The sequence below is a fragment of the Anabrus simplex genome, chromosome 7, assembly GCF_040414725.1.
Source record: "Anabrus simplex isolate iqAnaSimp1 chromosome 7, ASM4041472v1, whole genome shotgun sequence".
Lineage (NCBI taxonomy): Eukaryota > Metazoa > Arthropoda > Insecta > Orthoptera > Tettigoniidae > Anabrus > Anabrus simplex.
This window is the reverse complement of record NC_090271.1, coordinates 306,032,635-306,052,201: the sequence shown is the minus strand read 5'-3', so window position 1 is coordinate 306,052,201 and position 19,567 is coordinate 306,032,635. Positions and strand designations below refer to the sequence as shown.

At 48.0% G+C, this 19,567-nt stretch overlaps 1 protein-coding gene across 1 annotated transcript in view; it reads right to left on the bottom strand.

Annotated features, from left to right (window-relative positions):
- The window catches only part of LOC136877136 (uncharacterized), a 68,041-nt gene that overhangs the window by 47,323 nt on the left and 1,151 nt on the right, over positions 1–19,567 (bottom strand). Inside the window, exon 2 of the mRNA XM_067150947.2 lies at positions 1,389–1,581. Within this exon, the coding sequence (XP_067007048.2) occupies positions 1,389–1,581 (193 nt within the window). The remainder of the gene's footprint in view (positions 1–1,388; positions 1,582–19,567) is intronic.

The following is a 19,567-nucleotide window of genomic DNA, read 5'->3' as shown; positions in this document are numbered from 1 at the left end:
ACCACTTATACTGACAACGCAAAGACGTTTCAGGCCACTAATGCAGAACTGTTGGAGCTTTGGAAGGTATTGTCATCTTCGGAGACCCATCTATTCTTTGCAATAAGTGATATCACCTGGACCTTTATCGCCCCATGGGGAGGATGACAGGCACAATTAAGCGATGTTTACAAAAAGTACTGGGACAATCAAGACTCACAGAAGAACAGCTCAACACTATTTTAGTCAGTACCAAAGCCGTGATAAACTCAAGGTCAATCTCCCATGGATAAGAGGCTGAACACCTGACTCCAGCACACTTTCTTGTTGGCGACGGACTCTTAACTGTAACCATAGATCCAGAACCGTTTACTAAACATGTCTTGACAAGACAATTCAGACTACAGCAGAAACTAGCAGGCTATTTCTGGAGGAGATGGACCAAGGAGTACCTCTTGGAACTCAAGAGTTTTCATGAAGTTCGATGTACGTCCAGGAGATACACGGAGTTCCGAGTCGAAGAACTGGCCCTGATTCAAGGGGAATGGACGCCCACGTCATCTATGAAGAAGAAGAAGAAGAAGAGAGAGAGAGGCTGCTGGAAGGATGGGACGATAAGATGAGGACTGTTGTTCTTCGCACCACACAGTGACAGCAAATAGCCCGACCGATTCAGCTGGACATCCCCCTGGAGGTAGACCAGGATGGAGAGAATGTTGGGAATTAATAGGCACTACAAGAGAGTATATTTATTATCTTGAAACTACCAAGCGTTATATCTTAATTTTAAGTTCATTCTGCCACACATGTTTTATCTTAAGTTCTTTGGAAATACAGTTCAAGTTCAACACGAGTTATGCACTGTCTTGTTTTCTTTATTGCTCTCCCATATATCACGCCAAAAGTCATTCCCAGCCATCTCTCCAATGACAGCTCGAAACATTCCGCTTAGTCGAACTGTTCGTTTCCTAACTTCCAGGTCTTCCCAGCCCAAAGTTAGCAACATTTTCGTAACACTGCTCTTTTGTCGGAAATCGCCACGAACAAATAGTACTGTTTCCTTTGAATATTTTCCAGTTCTTGTATCAAGTATGCCCGGTGAGGGTCCTATACACTAGATTAGAATCATACTCCTTTTTTCAGCTGTAGGTTTCCTTAGTGACGGTGATGTGGATTTTCATCTCCTGGTGTCATTCCAGGCCTTACATTATTACACTTTCAAGATATTCGAAAGCTAGTACTTGTTCAATACTTTCGATGAAGTAATAAATAAATAAATAAATAAATAAATAAATAAATAAATAAATAAATAAATAAATAAAAGTGAAAGATGTCAGTAAAACATTTCTTCATTGACAAACACCCCATATACCCATTCAGAATACATATACAATAACAGGAGTATTTACCCTTGTCAGATAATCCTGAGGTTGATTTTCCCGAGAAGATCTGACTTCTGGCGCAGCGCCCACACGTACAGGATAGAGCTTTGGGTCTCTGGAGGGAGCAGTTGGACCTTGGCGGCACCAGCACTCGTGGGGCTCCGTGCCCAGTGGTCCTACTATTCCATCACCAGGTTCCCGAAAAGGAGGCGGCCCACTTCTGCACCAAGAGATAAGTTATTGAGTCGTATAGTAGCAAAATCGATTATGTATTTTCTTTTTCGTAATGACCACAGAACCTTACAGTATAAGGATTCTTCAGTTGAAATATACACTGATGTCTAGAAACTTACACTTTATGCAGCGGGTGCACTAAATCATACCGACAGTGTACTGATAGTTTGAAGCAGTCTACAGGTAATAATAATAATACACTAGCGGAAAAAATATCCAAACACCAAGAAGGGGTTGTGCTAGATTAACGAACGTTGGTAGGCGTGTTTATACATCTGAAAGATGATGTTGATTCATATTTCCCGCAAATCGCATTAACTTGGCCCTAGTAGCGGCCCCATCATGTTTCCTTTAAATACGGGCTGTACTGTGCGAGGGCATTGGTTACCTGTGAGATTGGACGGAGTGACTCTGAGCGGGTCAAGAATGACTTCACGACGACGAAGAGACCAGTATCAACAGCTCATTGCTCTTGAACGAGGCCGTATAATAGGGCAACGCGAAGGTGGATTTTCCTTACGCGCTATTGCAGAACGACATGGCAGGAATGTCTCCACTCTGCATGCGTGCTGGTAGGAGAGGTCACGAGAAGGTACGCTCGCAAGAAGACCGGGATCCGGACGTCTCCGTGGCACCATCGAGAGGGATGACCGCCATATTCGGCGTATGGCTGTGGCGCAGCCGACTGCGTCTGCAGCAGCAATTCGAGTGGCAGCGACGCAACGAACTGTTGTAAATCGGTTACTTGAAGGACAGCTCCGAGTCAGACGCCCTGCGGCGTGCATTCCACTTCCCAAACCACTGCCGTCTGCGACTTCAGTGGTGTCAAGCGAGAGCTCATTGGAGGATTGAGTGGAGGTGCGTTGTGTTTTCCGATGAAAGCCGGTTCTACCTTGGTGCCAGTGATAGCCATGCGTTGGTTAGAAGGAGGCCAAGTGAGCGCCTGCATTCTACCTGTCTACGGCGTAGACACGCTGGACATACACCGGGAGTTCTGGTCTGGGGAGCAATTTTCTAGCACAGCAGGAGCGCTCTCGCACCTTGACTGCAGATGTGCACGTCCGTGTGGTGATTCGACCTGTTGTGCTGCCAAACATGAACAGCATTCCCGGGGGTGTGTTCCCACAGGATAATGCCGCTGTTGTAACCCAACGTGCTCTACAGAGTGTCGACATGTTGCATTGGCCTGTTCGATCCCCGATCTGTCTCCAATCGAATACGTATGGGACATCACCGGACGACAACTCCAGCGTCATCTACAATCAGCGATAACCGTCCCTGTATTGATCGACCAAGTGCAACAGGCTGGAACTCAATCCCACAAACTGACATCCGGCACCTGTACGACACAATGCATGGACGTTTGCATGCTTGCATTCAACAGTCAAGCGATACATCGGTTATTAATGGACCAGCATGCCAAATTTGCGATGGCTTATCTCGCGTGGATATTAACCTGTAGTCTGGTACCTTTATCAGTTAAATATGTTAACTCGGCATATAGGCTATATTGCCAAAATTTCCGTATTCTACAGTCCTTATTACACGGTGTTTGGATATTTTTCCGCCTGTGTCAATAATAACAATAATAATGGCGAGTGGCCTCAAAAGAGGCCTGGTGCAGGTCTTTCGAGTGACGCTGTATAGGTGACCTGCGTGACTTTGATGAATTCTAATAATGAAGACGGCACAAACACCCAGCTCCTGAACCACTGGAATTAACTAATGAAGGTTAAAATCCCCGATCCAGTCGGAAATCGAACCCGATACCTGCTGGACAAAGTCCAGCACGCTAGCCGTTTACCCATGAAACCGGGCACTCTGAAGATAATAGAAGGGTTGTTAAACATTGAGTGCTGTCTAGAAACTTGCGCTATATGTGGTGGACAACATACACCAGATCAATACGACGGCAGGCTGATGGTAGTTCAAGAAAGTCTATAAATAATCACTGCTATCATTCAGGCACCCGTCCCAACGCTGAACGAGCCTCCACAATGAAAGACAGTGTTTGCTTGTTGAACCACACTTCCAGAGAATCGGCTGTGAAATGCTTACAGTTCCAGACTATGTCCAGTAGACCAAAGACCTGACTGTCGCAAGGGTGCACATATTGGCTGTGAAGCGGGTGATAGCGAAACAACAGGCGACCAGCCAGCGTGTTGACGTGCCTTACTATGGAGCACAAGCACGCCTCATAACTACGGCCCCGACTTTTATGTAATACTAGCAGGTGCCCGCGGCTTCGCCCGCATTGATTAACTAACCGCGTTAGATTTTTCTAAACCATTTACCCACGTAAATGCAAACGAAAAACTCTATATATTAACATACATCGTTCTCACTTTTAATATCGGTCGTTTTCTATTATTTTAATATTTCACCCTCTTTCAACTCCCGTCCGTAGGGGTGCTTACCCCGCAGTTTTCTTTCCCAAACAGTAAGTCATATGATTATCATGATTGGTTGAGAGCTATGCAGGAACATGCACACGTACATCCATGATCTCGGTCATTTTGGACATTCCTTTCACCTCTTCTAACCCCCATCCCGCTTGGGAATGAACTTTGGCTCAGACGGCATCCAGAGTGTTACGGTTCATCTCAGTTACCCCACAGACTATGAACTCGCCACTAATATCGGTTATTTTTCGGATTTTTACATTTCAAGCCTTTCTTTAGGGGTGCTAGAGGTTTCTTGCCCCTACAGTAATTTTTCCAGACATTAAGTTATTTGAATATCTAGTTTGGTTGAGAGTTATACTGAAACATACATCCGTAATCTCTGTCATTTTCGACATTTATTTTCTTCACTCTTTCTCATCCCCTGTGCCATGGGGACTGAACTTGGACTATTCACTTTTATATATCGTTTGTAGAAGGAGAAGAAGAAGAAGAAAAAAGGGAATAATAATAATAATAAGAAGAAGAAGAAGAAGAAGAAGAATTTTTAAAAGAAACTCATCATGATTTGTACATACTGTTGGTTAGGCAACCCGCTGATCAGACTTGTCATGCGGTTTACTTACCTCCACCTATTTTCTTTTTCACCCTTCTCACCCCCTATGCCGAACTACGCATCGGATTTCGTTCAAACCACTTCCTAAACCCTCCCAGGTGTAATAAGAACAAATTGTGAAATTTTCATCAAAATTGGTCTAGTAGTTTTTGAGTCCATTCGAGACATACAAACAAATATTAATTTTTTATTTATATGTACTGTAGATCAAAGTGTGAAATATGTACAAAAATGTAGTATATATAAATAAAATATGTAATATTCATAAAATATGTAATGGCGTTAATGAACTAAATTTACATAATGATCGTATATTGCTTTTATTATGACATGGTTATGATATTTATTTATTTATTTATTTATTTATTTATTTATTTATTTATTTATTTATTTATTTATTTATTTATTTATTTATTTATTTATTTATTTATTTATTTATTTATTTATTTATTTAATTTATTTGAAAGAACACAGGTCTTACACCCAATTAAGTACCTTCTTAACATTCAGTAACAATCTGTATCTATGAAGTTAAAGTTTAACAAAAAGAAAGTTAAAAAACAGCAAAAAACAAAATAAAAAATAAACATTATATATGATACTATTTACAGTTTAAAAGAAATGAAAAATGCACAAAAAATCAGACGGTAATACAAAGCAAAAGACAATACAAGAAACAAATAAACTTAAAACACGAATGAGTACACTAGGAATTATGATGAAAACCAGAAAGAAAGAATTATCAGAAATGTACAAATTGTAAAGGCAGGTTTCTAGTTTCTTATTGAATTCATTATGCGATTCGGTGAATATATCGACTTCTTTATTTACAGTCTTATAAAGGGTTGTCATTTTTACGAAAGTTAAATTTGACTGATGCAATGTTTTTGACCTTTGAACGTGAAATAATTGGTGCTGACGTGATCTTGTCTGCAGAACATGGAATGAAATGCGTTTTAACAGGTCCAAAGAATCAAATCTTCCTATTACAATTTTTCTTAGTATTTGTATAGAAATTAGAGACCGTCTGGTTATCAATGAAGGGAATTGAAATATACAGTCTTCCTTTATAACTGGGTTGATGTGTCGAACGGCAAAAAGTATTAAACGTTTTGAAATAAATATAACGTAGCAACTTGTTTTGTACAATTTCAATAGCATTCACTTGTTGCTTTGTATACGGGCTCCAAATTATTACAGAATATTCCAGTACGCTCCGTATTATGGTAATATATAATTTATTCTGTACAGAAGGCTGGGTAAATGGTCTCGAAGTTCTTATCAAAAATCCTAGCATTCGGTTAGCATTCTTTGTTATTGTATTGATATGGTTGTTGAACGTTACCTTACCGTCAAAAATTATGAACGTTAAAACCTTATCCAATTCACCCCCGTATATGATAGACTGAGACTTCAAATTTCTTCCTCCTGGTAAACGTTATGTATTTACATTTACTAACATTCAAAAACAAATCTCATATTATAATAAAAAGAAGTGTCTGTCTGTCTGTCTGTCTGTCTGTCTGTCTGTCTGTCTGTCTGTCTGTCTGTCTGTCTGTCTGTCTGTCTGTCTGTCTGTCTGTCTGTCTGTCTGTCTGTCTGTCTGTCTGTCTGTCTGTGCGCGATGCCCAGCAAAATCTACAGCTATAATGGTCCGTTATTGGACATTATAAATTTTTCAGCTAACTCATTCTTGGTTGCCTGAGTTTCGCCCTCGTGTGCTAAGTTAGGCTCGTCAGTTGGGACTTAGCACACCACCCAAGACGCAAGGCTAGTGCATACCGTGGAGGAAAGGAAAGGAAGGAAACGTAAGTTATTTCATTCCCGCCGCGAGCGCGGCGGGCGGGCCATCAGCCGAACTAGCGGCTCTTGGGCCTTGAGAATGAGAAAGGGAGAGTGAGATTAACAAGATCTAGCGGGTATGTTATGCACATACGTAAAATAATATGTAGAATGTCCCAGCGCAGAAGGGTACAGTTGAAACAGAAAATTGTGAAAGTCCTGCAGCATTGCTTACATTGCACTACTATAACATAAAATAAACAGAATTGGCATGCAGCTCTTCTTACGCTGCAATGTTAACTCTAGACATAACGAAAAAGGAGGAAATTAGAAGAGAGTGTTCAGTTGTCCTTCGGAGTACGTCGGTAGCAAGTGCGATAAAATCGCACAAAAGAAACCATAGAGACGTAGCGAATAGTAATGCACGTGAAAGACACTTTATTGCACTTGGTAAAAACAATCATTGAGGGCGCTTGTGGCGCCGGATCGTCGAAGTGGACAAGAGGAGCAGTACCGCACCCAGGAACATCGGGAAAACAAAACATGAGTGGACAGTTTGCGGTTCGGTTGAAAGGTTTAGTAAGGAGCAGGAGGGTAATGTTGTAATAGGAGGTAGTAGAGGGTGGTTGTGATGTTAGTAATGGAGGTAGCGAGAAGACGAAGAAGGTCTAGGATCGGGAGGGGCGACAAGAAAGTTGGGGGTTGGGAGCAGGTAGGTAAACCGATTGCGGGGGTGGGGTGGGTGGCGGGTCCGGTCGAGGACGACGAGGAGAATTGATGGGAGGTGAGCACACAGTTCGGGGTGGGGAGCGAGAATGTTCCACGCGGTAGTGCCGACGACGGAGAGAGAGAGAGAGAGAGAGAGAGAAGTCAGTTATGTTCAATTCTCTCCCCTGATGGGGGGAGAGCGGGCCATCAGCTCAACTAAGGAGCTCTTCAGCCATCGAAATAAAGGTAAGAAGAAAGGAACTACGGAAGAAGGTATGTATCGTACATACCGGAGGGGAACGACGACTGAGAATGGCGTAGGGGACCGGTCACCGCAAGACGGAACCCAGGGAAGACCCGCAAAGGACCCCGCACGAGCAAAACCCCAACCAATACCGGAAGGGGAAGAATTTATTGATTATATAGTAAGGCATCTCGGGCGCGCATTACAGAAAGTGCTACATAGAGTTACATGAACACATGACATACGACACAGATTACAAATAGTGAGTAGCAGAAAGTGACGGGTTCAGTGAAAAGTGGGAGGAAGGAACGGGATAATATTGTAGAAGGAAGTAGTATAGAGTTGTAGACAGGTTAGTGACAGATGTGGCCAGTAGACGTAGGAGGTCCAGTATCGGAAGAGGCGGCAAAGTAAAGGGGGTGTATGGAGTAGGGACAGTGGTGTGGGGTGGTGGTGGGGTGGGTGGCAGGACGCGGGAAGGGCGAGAAGAAGTGGTGGTGGGAGAAGAACGGACAGGAGAGGGTTGTGAAGAAGATGGAGGACGGACGAGCCGCGGCGGAGAACGAGAGGGCTCTACACGGTGGGTACGCCCACGAAAGGGGACGCCGGAGGTGATAAGATGAGCAACATCGGCGAAGGAAGAAAGTCTGAGGCGGACCATGAAGGTCGGACCATCCGTGTTGAAGATTCTGAAGACCCGGCGGACGGGGATGCCCTGCATTTGCAGTTCACGCAGAATGTCCTGGTCGGTGACGGCAGGGTCAATCCCACGGATGACGCAGCTCGGTGATGAAAACTGTTGATTATCCGAAGGAGAAGAGTCTCCGTTGCAGCAGGAGATGGGCGGAGCTGCGACTGCGGGAGGCACCATATCAGCAGGGGGCGGGGGAGGACAGGAGACAAGCGAAGGTAGTGAAGTAGGTAGGACCGTAATAGGCGAGGAGTGACTATACGTAACAGTGGAGGAAGAAGAAGAAGACTGGGAAAGGTGGGTAGAGGTAGTGATGGTGGTGGTAATAGTAGTAGGAGTGGACGAGGTGTGACTGATTATAGGAGTGAAGGGGAAGTCGGGAAGTGAAAGCATTTGGTGGAGCAGATGTTCCGGAGTAGGGACCGCTTCATGGGAGACATCAAAAAGACAGATGCCATTGGAGATGATTCCTTCCACCGGTCCTGGATAGCGGAAGAAGGCCACGACGTCGGGAGAGGGTTGACCGGAGTGGCCATCCTGAAGGCGGAGAACTGCTTCAGCGTAGGCACCACGGCGTATTTCATCCCGGATGGCAGTTGGAGAATGAGAGGTGTCCACGTTCTTGATGAGACACGTATACATTGTATTGGAGGGAGGCGACAGCCAACGAGGCGTCTGCCCGTGAGATTCTTCTTAGGCCGACTGAGCAGGAGCTGAGAAGAGCGCCACCCAGCCGAAAAAATGCGTGGACATGTATATGAGAGAGTATGCCGACGACGGATGCGGACGCCAGAGGTGATCAGTTTGTGGACGTCTTCATCGGACGGGAGTTGGAGGCGTACCATAAACGTTGGGCCAGCATTGTTGTAGATACGGAACACTCGAAGTGCCGGAACGCCTACCATGTGGAGTTCTCCCAATATGTCCTGTTCCGTGATGGTAGGGTCGATGCCACGAAGGATGCAGCTCGAAGACGGAGGCCGGTGAAGAACTGCGGCAGCGGCGGACTCTCCGTGGGAAGCTGGCTGAGCAGTGATGGTGGCAGCTGTGGTGGTGGTAGGGGGCTGTTGGGGACTGGGCAATGTGACGGATGGGGTGAGGGCAGGGGTGGACATGATGGGAGAGGGGTGGCTAATTGTAGGAGGAAGAGTGGAAGTACTCGGGAGGGTAAGTGCAGAATGGGTGGAGGTGGTAGTAGTAGTAGTGAGGGTGGTCGTTACAGAGGTGGGGAGCGGTGGGAAATGCTGAAGTGTGCGAGGGGGACATAGATAAACGCTGGGAGGTTCGCCGGGGTCAGAGCGCAACTGTTGAAGGATGAACTCAGGAGTAGGAACCACCTTATAAAGCCGTCCGTTGATGTTTACTCCACTGGTTTGGAGGGCTGTCGTGTCGACGTGATCAAAGAATTGCACCACGATCTGCGTTGACATGTCATTAGTGGTGCGGTCATGTAGCCGCCTGACTACTCGGATGGGAAGAACGTCGAAAAGCTGATTTTCGTCGATAGCGGGGTCCACACCAAGAATAAGATGAAAAGTCATGGTGAATAGGGAAGGCGACAGCCAACGAGGCGTCTGCCCGTTTAATTATGCTTGGGCCGACTGAGTGTGCGCAGAGAAGAGGGCCACCCAGCCGAAAAAAGTGTGGACATGTGAAGGATATGTTGATTGGCGAACCTATGCCCGTGGAGGCTGCTGCTGCTTCAATGTTTTCATTCCCCACCCTGAAGGGGTGGGGCGGGCCACCTAGAGGGTGTCGCCCTCTCTCTGGCCAGGAGAGATGACGGGGTTGAGAAGGAGTGAAAAAAAGAGGGAGATGGGGAAAAGGTGGTTTGAATAAGTAAAGGAGATGGGATAAAGGAAGTGTAGGTTCTCTAGCGCTTTATTGGCAGATTTGCATTTGCTGTGCTTTATTGACAAAGATACAATATATTAGATACAGAGCTTTACATGACGGTGTGACGGAAAAGATGGAGGGCTAGAAGATTGTAAAAAGAGGAGAAGTTAAGAAGGGAAGTGAGGATAAGGTTGAAAAGGTCCGGGTTGGGTAAGGGAGGCGTAAAGTAGTTGAGAGGTGGTGGAGTGGTGAGATGAGGACGAGGAGATTGGGGTGATGGAACGGGCCGGGGACGGCCGCGTGGCGTGGGCATACGGTGCGATGGGAGTGGAGAAGAATGGGAGGGTTCAACCCGATGATAGCGGCCAAAGATGTGGATTCCTTGATCGATGAGGCGCTGAACGTCGGCGTGCGTCGGCAGCTGGAGTCTCACCAGAAATGTGGGACCGTCGGAGTTATAAATACGGGATGCTTGCTTGACAGGTACTCCTGCCTGGCGAAGTGCACGTGTGATGGCAGCAGGCGGTACGTTAGGGTCCATACCGCGCAGAACACAGCTGTAAGTTGAGGTACGATCAGATGGCGGTAATGGCGAAGATGGATGTGCCGCATTTTCAGAAGGATCGGTAGAAGTTCCCTCGGTAGATGGTGGTTGAGACGTTTCCTGGTGACTTGTCTGCTCAGAGTTGGGAGGGAGAGGAAGAGAGGTCAGGAGAGGAGATGGATGGGACGAGGTAGTAGTAGTAATAGAAATGATGGGATAAAGTTGCGTAGAAGTAACAGTGATAGTGGGAGTTGTCGTGGTAGGGACCGGTACGGTAGGCGAAATGTTGGGAGAAATGGTAGTGAGGCAACCAGAAGGCGATGGAAGTGGGGGTGGATTATATGGAGGAGGCAAGCGAGTGGCAGGCGGAGCAGGTGTTTGAGCGCTGATGTTTGCTGGGGTAGGCGATACTCGATGACGTCTGCGCTGGATAACCACGCCGATAGTTTGGACAGAGTTGCATGTACTGGCAGAGTGGAAGTGAAGAAGTATCTCCGGTGCGGGAACAGAGCCGTAATAAAGACGAGTGACACTGAAGACACCGAGCGGGCGAAGTTCATTAGCAATGTCTTCAACCGATAGAGCTGGGTCAACATCACTGACTAGGAGAGTGTACATGGCTGGGGATGGCCGTCAACCCAACTTGGGGACAGCCGATATGCTAATTGGCTCGGCGAAGGACGAAGTATAGATGTGGCGTCCCCTCGGCCGATCCAAAATAAAGGATGAGACGAAGAAGCGATGCGTGCTGTGTAGTATATCTCCTCGCCTCTTGCCCTCCTGTGTTGTCGACAGAGCTTGATCTACCCAGAGCTCCCGTGGAGGCATAAGCATAGGCTATTTGAAGCCACCAGCAGTGCTAATGCACTATGAGAGCTATGTCTCATTTTCAAAAATAGATGCCTGCCTGGCCATCAAATGATGTAGATGTTGATTCCCACAGGGAACCTAAAATATTTGTCCCGAATGAGTAAATTTATAATACCAATATAATGGTCCGTTATTGGACATTATAAATTTTCCAGCTAACTCTTTCTTGGTTGCCTGCGTTTCGCCCTCGTGTGCTAATTTAGGCTCGTCAGTTGGGACTTAGCACACCACCCAAGACGCAAGGCTAGTGCATACCGTGGAGGTTGTTGTTGTTTCAATGCTTTCATTCCCCACCCTGAAGGGGTGGGGCGGGCCACCTAGAGGGTGTCGCCCTCTCTCTGGCCAGGAGAGATGACGGGGTTGGGAAGAAGTGAGAAAAAGAGGGAGATGGGGAAAAAGGCGATGTGAGTAAGTAATGGAGATGAGAAGAAAGGACGTGTCGGTTATCGATGGTTTTAATGACAGATTTACAAGGACAGATGGGCTATGTACGAGGTGTGGAGGTTAGAGCGGTGTGCCTGGGTGGAGATGAAAGGTTAGAAGATTGAGGGTAGCGGTGAGATTACAAAGGGAGGTAGTGAGGAGACGAAGGAGTTCGTACGTCGGAAGGGGTGTAGCGAAGAAACTTGTCGGGGGAAGGGGCGGACAGACTGGTTGACGAGGTTCGAAGGATGGAGGGGCTGGCCGGGGGCGACAAGACGTGTTGGGAAGGGAATTACGAAGTTGTAGGGGCGATGAACGAGAGGGTTCCACTTTATACCGATGGCGGTAGATAGTTGCTCCGTTGTGAATAAGATGGTGTACATCGTTGGCAGTTGGAAGGTGTAGTCTGACCATGTATGTAGGACCGGAGTCGTTCTGGATCCTGGACGCACGGCGGGCGGGGACACCAGCTGCTTGAAGTTCCCGGAGTATTTCCTGTGATGAGATTGTAGGGTCGATGCCGCGAAGTACACAGCTAGGCATAGCTGTGGATGATGGTGGTAGTTGCGTTGGCGATGACAGAGACTCGGCGGTTGCTGCGGCGTCAGGGCATGGAGATAGTGGCGGTGGCGGTGCTGCGTGGGAATCCAAGACGTTCGTAGCGGGTTGCTGGGGGATAGATTGTGCGGGAAGTGAAGTAAGAGGAAGGGAGGATATCATTATTGACGAAGGATGACAGGTTGTTACAGTAGCGGGGGGAGTATTGGAAGGGGTAGAGACTGAAGTCGTAATGGTGGTGGTGGTGGTGGTAGTGGTGGTCGTGGAAGTGGGAAAAGGGGGCAGTGACTCTTCTTGCGGCGTCCTGGGTGGAGAATCAACTTCGGCGAGCAGGTTAGCAGGATCTGTGTTGAGTTGGGCGATGATGTTCGGAGGAGTAGGCTCCACTTGGTAAAAGCGTTGATAGATAGTAACGCCGGTGTCGAGGAGACGGGTCACATCGTCCACGCTGGGGAGATAAAGAAGAACCTTTGATGACCGTAATCCAGTAGTGCCATCCAACAGTCTGCAGGCATCGTAGACGGGGGCGCCAGTTGAGCGGAGTTCGTGATAGATGTCAGTATCGGTGAGAGCGGGATCAACACCGCTGAGAAGACAGGTGTGCATGGTGGTGTTGGGAAGGCTGACCTCCAACTAGGTGCCAGCCTATATGTTTGAATTGAGGTCGGCTGGGTAGCGAATATAGATGAGGGCCACCCGGCCGAGCAAAAGATTTGAAGTTGCTGCGACGGGAAGTATGCGTCCGCTCCCCAAGAGAAGTGAAGTCGTCTCCTGTCGTCCCCCGTGGAGGTCACTGCATAGGCTATTTGAAGCCACCAGCAGTGCTAATGCACTATGAGAGCTATGTCTCATTTTCAAAAATAGATGCCTGCCTGGCCATCAGATGATGTAGATGTTGATTCCCATAGGGAACCTAAAATATTTGTCCCGAATGAGTAAATTTATAATACCAATATAATGGTCCGTTATTGGACATTATAAATTTTCCAGCTAACTCTTTCTTGGTTGTCTGCGTTTCGCCCTCGTGTGGTAAGTTAGGCTCGTCAGTTGGGACTTAGCACACCACCCAAGACGCAAGGCTAGTGCATACCGTGGAGGTTTTTTTTTTCAATGCTTTCATTCCCCACCCTGAAGGGGTGGGGCGGGCCACCTAGAGGGTGTCGCCCTCTCTCTGGCCAGGAGAGATGACGGGGTTGAGAAGAAGTAAGAAAAAGAGGGAGATGGGTAAAATGCGGTATGAGTAAGTAATGGAGATCAGAAGAAAGGACGTGTCGGTTATCGATTGCTTTATTGACAGATTTACAAGGACAGATAGGCTATGTGCGAGGTGTGGAGGTTAGAGCGGTGTGCTTGGGTGGAGATGAAAGGTTAGAAGATTGAGGGTAGCGGTGAGATTACAAAGGGAGGTAGTGAGGAGACGAAGGAGTTCGTACGTCGGAAGGGGTGTAGCGAAGAAACTTGTCGGGGGAAGGGGCGGACAGACTGGTTGACGAGGTTCGAAGGATGGAGGGGCTGGCCGGGAGCGACGAGACGTGTTTGGAAGGGAATGACGAAGTTGTAGGGGCGATGAACGAGAGGGTTCCACTTTATACCGATGGCGGTAGATAGTTGCTCCGTTCTGAATAAGATGGTGTACATCGTTGGCAGTTGGAAGGTGTAGTCGGACCATGTATGTAGGACCGGAGTCGTTCTGGATCCTGGACGCACGGCGGGCGGGGACACCAGCTGCTTGAAGTTCCCGGAGTATTTCCCGTGATGAGATTGTAGGGTCGATGCCGCGAAGTACACAGCTAAGCATAGCTGTGGATGATGGTGGTAGCTGCGTTGGCGATGACAGAGACTGGGCGGTTGCTGCGGCGTCAGGGTATGGAGATAGTGGCGGTGCTGCGTGGGAATCCAAGACGTTCGTAGGGGGTTGCTGGGGGATAGATTGTGCGGGAAGTGAAGTAAGAGGAAGGGATGATATCATTATTGACGAAGGATGACAGGTTGCTACAATAGCGGGAGGAGTATTGGAAGGGGTAGAGACTGAAGTCGTAATGGTGGTGGTGGTGGTGGTGGTGGTCGTGGTGGTCGTGGGGAAAGGGGGCAGTGACTCTTCTTGCGGCGTCCTGGGTGGAGAATCAACTTCGGCGAGCAGGTTAGCAGGATCTGTGTTGAGTTGGGCGATGATGTTCGGAGGAGTAGGCTCCACTTGGTAAAAGCGTTGATAGATAGTAACGCCGGTGTCGAGGAGACGGGTTACATCGTCCACTCTGGGGAGATAAAGAAGAACCTTTGATGACCGTAATCCAGTAGTGCCATCCAACAGCCTGCAGGCATCGTAGATGGGGGCGCCGGTTGAGCGGAGTTCGTGATAGATGTCAGTATCGGTGAGAGCGGGATCAACACCGCTGAGAAGACAGGTGTGCATGGTGGTGTTGGGAAGGCTGACCTCCAACTAGGTGCCAGCCTATATGTTTGAATTGAGGTCGGCTGGGTAGCGAATATAGATGAAGGCCACCCAGCCGAGCAAAAGATTTGAAGTTGCTGCGACGGGAAGTATGCGTCCGCTCCCCAAGAGAAGTGAAGTGTCTCCCGTGGAGGTTGTTGTTGTTGTTGTTTCAATGCTTTCATTCCCCACCCTGAAGGGGTGGGGCGGGCCACCTAGAGGGTGTCGCCCTCTCTCTGGCCAGGAGAGATGACGGGGTTGAGAGGAAGTGAGAAAAAGGGGGAGATGGGGAAAATGCGGTATGAGTAAGTAATGGAGATGAGAAGAAAGGACGTGTCGGTTATCGATTGCTTTAGTGACAGATTTACAAGGACAGATGGGCTATGTGCGAGGTGTGGAGGTTAGAGCGGTGTGCTTGGGTGGAGATGAAAGGTTAGAAGATTGAGGGTAGCGGTGAGATTACAAAGGGAGGTAGTGAGGAGACGAAGGAGTTCGTACGTCGGAAGGGGTGTAGCGAAGAAACTTGGCGGGGGAAGGGGCGGACAGACTGGTTGACGAGGTTCGAAGGATGAAGGGACTGGCCGGGGGCGACGAGACGTGTTTGGAAGGGAATGACGAAGTTGTAGGGGCGATGAACGAGAGGGTTCCACTTTATACCGATGACGGTAGATAGTTGCTCCGTTGTGAATAAGATGGTGTACATCGTTGGCAGTTGGAAGGTGTAGTCTGACCATGTATGTAGGACCGGAGTCGTTCTGGATCCTGGACGCACGGCGGGCGGGGACACCAGCTGCTTGAAGTTCCCGGAGTATTTCCCGTGATGAGATTGTAGGGTCGATGCCGCGAAGTACACAGCTAGGCATAGCTGTGGATGATGGTGGTAGCTGCGTTGGCGATGACAGAGAATTGGCTGTTGCTGCGGCGTCAGGGCATGGAGATAGTGGCGGTGCTGCGTGGGAATCCAAGACGTTCGTAGGGGGTTGCTGGGGGATAGATTGTGCGGGAAGTGAAGTAAGAGGAAGGGATGATATCATTATTGACGAAGGATGACAGGTTACTACAGTAGCGGGGGGAGTATTGGAAGGGGTAGAGACTGAAGTCGTAATGGTGGTGGTGGTGGTGGTAGTGGTGGTCGTGGAAGTGGGAAAAGGGGGCAGTGACTCTTCTTGCGGCGTCCTGGGTGGAGAATCAACTTCGGCGAGCAGGTTAGCAGGATCTGTGTTGAGTTGGGCGATGATGTTCGGAGGAGTAGGCTCCACGTGGTAAAAGCGTTGATAGATAGTAACGCCGGTGTCGAGGAGGCGGGTCACATCGTCCACTCTGGGGAGATAAAGAAGAACCGTTGATGACCGTAATCCAGTAGTGCCATCCAACAGCCTGCAGGCATCGTAGATGGGGGCGCCAGTTGAGCGGAGTTCGTGATAGATGTCAGTATCGGTGAGAGCGGGATCAACACCGCTGAGAAGACAGGTGTGCATGGTGGTGTTGGGAAGGCTGACCTCCAACTAGGTGCCAGCCTATATGTTTGAATTGAGGTCGGCTGGGTAGCGAATATAGATGAAGGCCACCCGGCCGAGCAAAAGATCTGAAGTGGCTGCGACGGGAAGTATGCGTCCGCTCCCCAAGAGAAGTGAAGTGGCCGTGGAGGTCACTGCATAGGCTATTTGAAGCCACCAGCAGTGCTAATGCACTATGAGAGCTATGTCTCATTTTCAAAAATAGATGCCTGCCTGGCCATCAGATGATGTAGATGTCGATTCCCATAGGGAACCTAAAATATTTGTCCCGAATGAGTAAATTTATAATACCAATATAATGGTCCGTTATTGGACATTATAAATTTTCCAGCTAACTCATTCTTGGTTGCCTGCGTTTCGCCCTCGTGTGCTAAGTTAGGCTCGTCAGTTGGGACTTAGCACACCACCCAAGACGCAAGGCTAGTGCATACCGTGGAGGCATAACATAACATAAACAAGTTATTTCATTCCCCTCCTCAAGCAAGGAGGGGCGGGCCATCAGCTCTACTAAGGAGCTCTTAGGCCTTAGAGCAGGAAAAAAAAAGGAAGAGTTAGAAACTTAAAACTTAGGTGTGTGTCGTACACACCGGAAAAGGAAAAGAGTGAAGGAAGCTGGCGCAAGGGCACCATCACAACAAGCCGGGACCCAGGGCAAAGCCCCCAAAGAACCCCGCGCAGGCAAAGCCCCGCGAACACGAGAGAGAAAGGAGAGGAGAAATTTATTGAGAGAAACGTATTTCGGGCGCGCATTACAGAAAGAAAGCATTATAGAGAATATGTACATAAGAGCAGTTACAGAAGAGTAGATGGAACGATATGTGGGTGTGAGGTGGGAGGGAAGTAAGGAGAAGGTTGGTAGTATTGGGACAGGAGGTAATAGAGAGTGGTGGTGATGTTAGAGATGGAAGTGGAAAGGAGACGGAGAAAGTCCAGGATGGAGAATGGCGATAAAGGAACCGGTTGTGGGAAAGTGTAAGAATGGACCGGCGGCGGTGGGGGGCTGGGTGGCGGGGAGGAGAGACAGGAGAAGAGGCACTGGCCGAATGGGGCGGGGAACGGGAATGTTCCACACGATGGTGCCGACGACGAAGGTGAACACCAGAAGAGACCAGTTGATGGACGGCTTCTTCACTAGAGAGGTGGAGGCGCACCATGAACGTAGGACCACGATCGTTGTAGATGCGAAAGACTCGGAGGGCGTTGATTCCAGCCAGGTGAAGGTCGTGCATGATGGCCTCTTCGGGAATGGCAGGGTCCACACCTCGGACGACACAACTCGGTGACAAGAGATGACGGTGGGCCGGTGAAGTGGCAGTCGTCTGGTCGTCACAGGTGGAAGGAGTCGTGCCGATGTTAGCCGTGGGTGAAGCGAGGGATTGCTGGGAACAAGGAGGGGTATTGACAAAGGAGGACGTTGACATAAGAGGGGAAGAGTGGCTGGCGGTGGTAGTAGTAATTATGAGAGAAGGGGAGGAAGTGTGGGCCGTAGTGGTGAGAGTAGTAGTAGTAGTAGTAGTAGTAGGGAGTGATGTGCAGGGCGGATTGAAGTGAGGGCGAAAAGGAAAATCAGGGAGGGAGACCAGTTGCTGGAGGATATGATCTGGAGTAGGAACCGCTTCACATTCGGTGTCACCAAGAGCGACACCATGTGCAATGATGCCGGCCGGTGGTCCTGGAGATCGAAAGAAAGCCACCACGTCGGGAGACGGGTGACCATAGAAGCTATCCTGGAGGCGGAGAATGGCGTCTACATAGGTGCCCTGACTGCGAAGTTCATCTCGGATGGCAGTGGGGGAGTAGGAGTTGTCCACGCCCTTGATAATGCAGGTATACATGGAGAAGGCGACAGCCAACGAGGCGTCTGCCAATTGGATTGTTCTTGGGCCGGCTGAGACGGCGACAAGAAGAGGGCCACCCAGCCGCAAAAATAGTGAGGCGTGACGTAGGGTTGAAGAGAATGTCCGTGACGCCCCGTGGAGGCATAAACCATCATCATCACGTGGTTGGTTCATTCCCGCTCCTCGGGAGAGGAGGGGGCGGGCCACCAATAATACCAATAACGGACCATTATATTGGTATTATAAATTTACTCATTCGGGACAAATATTTTAGGTTCCCTATGGGAATCAACATCTACATCAAAATCTACAGCACTGAGATCTGAAATTTTGAACATAGGTAGATGGAAGGGGGTCCGAATGCACCTCGAAGCCGGATTTTTCATTTTCGCTTTCGTTGGTGAGTTATGAACGAAAAACCATCGGAAAACATGAATTGGGATATGACAACCCAACGTGCTGTCACCAAGATTATATGCATAGAGTCACTGTCGCTAGACAACGTACATAAGGTAGGTAGAGAACACAATTCAAGGAGGCATTTTATGCCACGGCGTAGGAAGCCGTTTTTGGTCTTATATGGTGTGAGGGCATATAACGCTGTTGATGGTCAATCGTTCGTCGGATGGGGACGTTAAGTCTCGAACTATTCGAGAGGAGTGGGCTATGTACCGGCGCCGGATTTCATCCTCTTCATTCTTACTATCATATATCATGTCATTCATTTCATCTCATTAACTCATCTTATTAGGTTGACATCATGAAAGATATCCGGTCGTAAAAACTCGCTACGAAGACTCATCTCACTTCATACCCAAACACCGTAGGGAAAGGGGACAAGGGTTGGACATCTATATATTTAGAGGAAATATATAAGACGCATGGCTGTGTTTAAGAACAAGTCTTGCACCAAGACATGAAGCTGTCAACGTCATCAATAAGCAACACTCACAAGAAAAATCCGGTTACCATATTTTCTTTCAACTAACTCAATCTCATGTTTTATTACTTCATTTAGAGATTGTCTACTAATGTTATTCCACGCCATCTTTCCACTAACAGCTCGGAACATAGGCCTACCACATAGTCGAGCTGTTTATATCCCTACTGTGTCCTGCCATTGCTTCAACTTACTTGTGCCAGGCTCATTTTCATCTACCTCTCCGACCTCCCTTGTTCAACTCTTGTTCTTTTCCGACCCTGACAGTATTAGGTTGCGAGGCCGAGAGATTCTTTCATTTTCACGCCTTTCGTGTCACTTCTCTTTCTTTGTCCGATACCTTCATTTTCAAAATGTCGGATCCTTTCCATTTTTCTATCTGATAAGTGTTATCATAGATGATGGTTGCCTAATTGTAGCCTACTTCCTCTTAAAGCAATAATCATCACCACCATCATCTTGGTTTATTGATGATATAAGCCAAGATTTTAAAGGATACCTGGAGTGTCCGAGCAGAACTGCACTAGAGAAACACAATTATATTGTGTATCACTACCAACCAGTGGAGTGCA